Source organism: Hemiscyllium ocellatum, chromosome 49 (assembly GCF_020745735.1).
Source record: "Hemiscyllium ocellatum isolate sHemOce1 chromosome 49, sHemOce1.pat.X.cur, whole genome shotgun sequence".
In the NCBI taxonomy this organism is placed as follows: Eukaryota; Metazoa; Chordata; class Chondrichthyes; order Orectolobiformes; family Hemiscylliidae; genus Hemiscyllium; species Hemiscyllium ocellatum.
In genome coordinates, this window is record NC_083449.1 from 8,413,266 (window position 1) to 8,418,639 (window position 5,374).

Below are 5,374 nucleotides of genomic sequence, written 5' to 3' on the forward strand. Positions count from 1 at the left end.
AAGGTCCTGTGGAGTGTTACTGAACAAAGAAACCTTGGAATGTGGTTCATTGTTCCTTGAAAGTGGAATTACGGTTAGATAGATTAGCAAAGAAGGCATTTGATATGTTTTACTTTACTGGTCAGAGCTTTGAGTATATGGCTTAGGAGAGCATGTTGTAGGTGTACAGAACATTGGTTATGCCACTTTTGTAATGTTATGTGCAATTCTGGTTTGTTGCTGGAAAAGCGCAGCAAGTCAGGCAGCATCCAAGGAGCAGAAGAATCGACATTTCGGGCATGAGCCCTTCTTCAGGAATGAGGAAAGTGTGCCAAGCAGGCTAAAGTAAAAGGTAGGGAGGAGGGACTTGGGGGAGGGGCATTGGAAATGCGATAGGTGGAAGGAGGTTAACGTGAGGGTGATAGGCCGGAGTGGGGTGGGCGCGGAGAGGTCAGGAAGAAGATTGCAGGTTAGGACGGTGGTGCTGAGTTCGAGGGTTGGGACTGAGACAAGGTGGGGGGGAGGGGAAATGAGGAAACTGGAGAAATCTGAGTTCATCCCTTGTGGTTGGAGGGTTCCTAGGCGGAAGATGAGGTGCTCTTCCTCCAGCCATCGTGTTGCTATGGTCTGACGATGGAGGAGTCCAAGGACCTGCATGTCGTTGGTGGAGTGGGAGGGGGAGTTGAAGTGTTGAGCCACAGGGTGCTTGGGTTGGTTGGTCCGGGTGTCCCAGAGGTGTTCTCTGAAACATTCTGCAAGTAGGTGGCCTGTCTCCCTAATATAGAGGAGGCCACATTGGGTGCAACGGATACAGTAAATGATGTGTGTGGAGGTGTAGGTGAATTTGTGATGGATATGGAAGGATCCCTTGGGGCCTTGGAGGGGAGAGGTCTAAGAAGGGGAGAGAGGAGTCTGAGATGGTCCAGGTAAATTTGTGGTCGGGGTGGAAGGTGTTGGTAAAGTGGATGAATTGTTCAACCTCCTCGTGGGAGCATGAGGCAGTGTCGATCTATTCCTGAGATGCTGCCTAACCTGCTGTGCTTTGACCAGCAACACATTTGCAGCAGTCGATACAGTCATCTGCAGCATCTGCAGTCCTCACTTTCTCCTAAAGAGAGAAGTGAACATAAATAGGTTGGTAAAGAGGACCACATGTCACTTACAACATTAAAGAGGGGACTTCAAAATGGGGAACGAAAACATCTTAAAAATCACGATTATACTGTTGTTCTCTGTTCACAAATATTAACACAACTAACACAGTAGTAATGTTGGGGGGTTTAGCGATAGGGAAAAACTGAACCAAATCAGTATTATTTGGGAAATGTGTTGGGACAATGGATTGAATTGAAGGTTGTGAAATACCAGGCCTTGATCATCTACGTCCCAGAGTATTTAATGTAGTGGGCTGAGTAATAGCGGTTGCAGTAGTGGTCATGTTCCAAGATTCTATAGGCTCTACAATAAATTACACAGATTAGGGCCTTTCCTGAAGAAGGGCTCATGCCCAAAACGTCGATTCTCCTGCTCTTTGGATGTTGCCTGACCTGCTGCGCTAGTGTAAGCAATCCAATGGAAAAGAGAGGTAGGTATAAAATTGGGAACTGTAGACTCGTCAGCCTGCAAGGAAAAATCAAAATGAAAGTTTCAATTGAGAAGCATTTGACAAAACAGGATTCAGGATCTGCTAGACTCAGCGTGGAATTGAAGGGCCTCTTTCAGTGCATACCGTTCTGTCTTCTAAGCTTGACAAACCATCTTTGAAGGTGTAAACAGGAGAGCCGATGAGAGTGTAACTGAGGAGGAAAAAAAATGTAACTACCTCCCTGAACAACGCAGCAAAAGCTGAAAGGAGGAGAAAGTCTATCCTTCCACACTTCCATTTGGTGATATTTCTGGCGTGTGACTGTGTGAGTGTGAATACTGTGTCAGAGAGACTGTAGGAAAAGGGCGGGCGGTTAGTCTAACGTAACTGTGTTTGTGTGTCCGCTAATATTATGATATTTCCAGGTTTCTCTGACGTAACTCAAATTTTTTTGAATTCGAATTATAGCCCTGCTCCCCTTCTAAACCTCAAAGGTAGATTGAAGGCAATATATTTGTTAGTTTCAAGATTTCGGTCTTATAGTAGCGACAATGTCACCGTTCAGCTCAGAGAGCGCCATCAGTGCAGCAGCAAAATGCGTTTAACTCGACAACGGAGTGAAAACTTTTCGGCCGTAAAGCTTCCAGTGTCAGGATGAGGAGCGATCTCTGGAGATGATGAATTTCAGAGGAACGGGGGGTTTAGGACGTTAGAGAAACACAGAGGGGCAGCAGGAGCAGGGAGCTGACGGCAGGTTGTCCCTGCGCCGTCCGCTCGCTGCCTTGAAGTTGCTCAGTGCCGCCGCCAGCAGCTTCATTGATGACCCAGTTCAGACTGACCCAGAGAGAGATTCAGCGCAGAGTTCTCAACATGAGCGACAGTGCAGCCGCCGAAACAGCTCCTCCAGCCTCCGCTCCCACCAAAGCCAAGGCTCCCAAGAAGAAGGCGGCGGCTCCCAGGAAAAAAACCACCCGGTCCCGGGTTGGGAGAGCTGATTCTGAATGTTGTCGGGGATATCAAGGATCGAAAAGGGACGTCTCTGTCCGCAGTAAAGAAGGCGCTGGAGAGAAGCGGGATCGATGTGGGAAAGCGAAAGGCACAGATTAAGATGAGTATCAGGAGGTGCCTGGCGAACGGTTCCCTTGTTCTGGTCAAGGGCCAGGGCGTCTCCGGCTCCTTCAAACTCCCAAAGTATCCAGTCAAGGCAAAAGCGGGAAAGAAGGCGGGAACATCAGCGGCCGCCAAGAAACCGGCGGTGAAGAAATCACCGGCCAAGAAAGCGACAGCGAAGAAATCCCAGGCCAAGAAAGCGACAGCCAAGAAATCCCCAGCCAAGAAAGCGAGCGGCAAGAAGACGGCACCGCCAAAGAAAGCGGTGAGCAAAGCAGCGCCAAAGAAACGGACTCCCGTGAAGAAGGTGAAAAAGGCCAAGGGTCCTAAAGCCCCCAAACCCCTCAGCAAACCGGCTAAAGGCAAGGCCAAGCCCAAAGCGAAAGTGACCAAGACAACAGCAAAGAAATGAACCAGTCAATGTAACATGTAACCATCTGAACCCAAAGGCTCTTATCAGAGCCACCCACTTGTCTCAGGGAAGGGCTGAGCCCGGATCCAATGTTCCCCGTCCCGGCGCCGAGCGCAAACCTACCTCAGTTATTAATTGATCTGAATAAATTAAATAAACACTCATGCCACTTACGAAAGTGGAGACCTATGAATGGGGAAGGTATCACGGAGAAAGGTTCATACATCGCCACTTGGTTATTTCACTTCGCTATTTATAACCCTATCCAGTCACGAATGTGACATATTGTAGTGTTTTTATTTCACTGACCCGTTCAGGAATGTTACTTTGTTCAGTTTTGATTCTGGGACGCTGCGCATGTTTTCATGGCGTGTTCCTTCCATCTGCCTGTTAGAGACAGTTCAGGCAGCAATTCCACATTGTCTTCGGGCTAATTACAATCTGGGGCTAATAAAAAGTAACATATAAAGTGAGATTCTGTCCTTTTATCGGTGTACACTGTATTAGCTTTTAAGATTTTAAAATTTGCGGGTTTGTTTAGATTGATTCATAGCCGGTACAAGTTCGGTTGTTCAGTTTGTCTGGGCTGTTTTAAACCCCGCCTTTCCTCCCGCCTGTTCCAGACAGATCAGGCAATGATCCCGCCTCCAGTCTGCGCCGACACTAACTAGGTTTTAATGAGTTACTATAAAATATTTAATTTTATCTTTGTTACAGACGAATGGTGTTTTGCGTTTTAATGGTCACTTTAATCTCAAGGTTTGTGAGGGTGAGTTCGGCGGGTATTTTGAAATTGACCAACTGACATTCCAATTGAACCAATCAGCCTCCAACAATTCTTTTCCTGCCCTTTCTGTCCCTTCCGGAGGTGTTTCTCTGTGGGTTGAGGGACAGGGCTGTATCCAATCCCAGCTCTAGGGCGGGCTCTCCATTCCCTTAAACAGGCAGCACCGCAGCAGCCTCAGCATTGACAGCAGCAGCCTGTGTGTGTTACAGAGAGTAGAAGAGAATGGCCAGAACCAAGCAGACAGCGCGCAAATCCACCGGAGGGAAAGCTCCCCGCAAGCAGCTGGCGACCAAAGCGGCCCGCAAGAGCGCTCCGGCCACGGGCGGAGTGAAGAAGCCTCATCGCTACAGGCCCGGCACGGTGGCTCTGCGGGAGATCCGCCGCTACCAGAAATCCACCGAGCTGCTGATCCGCAAACTGCCCTTCCAGCGCCTGGTGCGAGAGATCGCTCAGGACTTCAAGACCGACCTCCGCTTCCAGAGCTCGGCGGTGATGGCCCTGCAGGAGGCCAGCGAGGCTTACCTGGTGGGACTGTTTGAGGACACCAACCTGTGTGCCATCCACGCCAAGCGGGTCACCATCATGCCCAAAGACATCCAGCTGGCCCGCCGGATCCGCGGGGAGCGCGCCTAAACGGAGCCTGGCCGGCCCTGCACATCCACCCCGAGAGAGAGAGAGAAACACAACGGCTCTTTTCAGAGCCACTAAACCATCTAGAAAGAGCGGAAGCGATAGGGGACCTGAGAGCATGACATTAATTTGCTCTTGCCGCACTAAGTCAATTCTGTTGTTATTACATATACTTTGAATTTAGCCTAGCCAGGGGCAGTCAGTTGGAACACACGGCTTTCCACGGCAGTGAACGTTATGTAATCTTTACACAATATATTCGGCAGGGGAGTATTACTTCCGGATGAAATCTCCTCTCCTTTCCTTGTCTCCCTTGGTGTTCCCACCAGCTGTAACTATATGATTATTTCTGAGAAAGCAGGCGGGAAAACATGGCGCTAAATCATCAACCGTTTTCTTTCAAATTTAAAAATCCTGCCGAAATGTAGATCACACAAGGCAGTTTTACAGAAAACACTGCATTCGTACTTGTTAGTTTGCGTTTCGTTTATTAAATTTCAATTCACAATCTTTCTTTACGGTAATGAGTCCAGAAGCTATTTAAAGGATTCGAGATTGTCTTCGGAGGGAAGGATCAGACTCGCTGAGCCGAATGCCCTCTTGTCAAGATTTCATGACCGTTCTTGGCCGTGAGCACATTAATAACGAACACCGCCTTTAGATATTATTTTAATATCGTGCTCCCTTATTGCAAAAGCTCCACATGAACAATTCCAGGCTTCTAACCGACAGCAGAAACCCTCGTTTGCATTATTCAATCGTCATTCCCGCCCAACAGAACCCGCGCGGAGTTTTGGTAATTGAAAAGAAAAATCAGTGTGTAATGTATCTACCAGTGGGTCTGTAAGAAAAGGGGCACTTCTTTGGTTTC

At 48.4% G+C, this 5,374-nt stretch overlaps 1 protein-coding gene and 1 pseudogene across 1 annotated transcript; both read left to right on the plus strand.

Annotated features, from left to right (window-relative positions):
- Positions 1-2,402: 2,402 nt before the first annotated feature.
- Positions 2,403-3,086, plus strand: LOC132837319 (histone H1.11L-like; annotated as a pseudogene).
- Positions 3,087-4,079: 993 nt separating this feature from the next.
- LOC132837132 (histone H3) lies at positions 4,080-4,544 on the plus strand. The gene has a single exon (XM_060856833.1). It carries the CDS (start codon positions 4,096-4,098, stop codon positions 4,504-4,506), a length of 411 nt encoding a protein of 136 aa, XP_060712816.1. The 5' UTR covers positions 4,080-4,095; the 3' UTR covers positions 4,507-4,544.
- Positions 4,545-5,374: the final 830 nt, after the last annotated feature.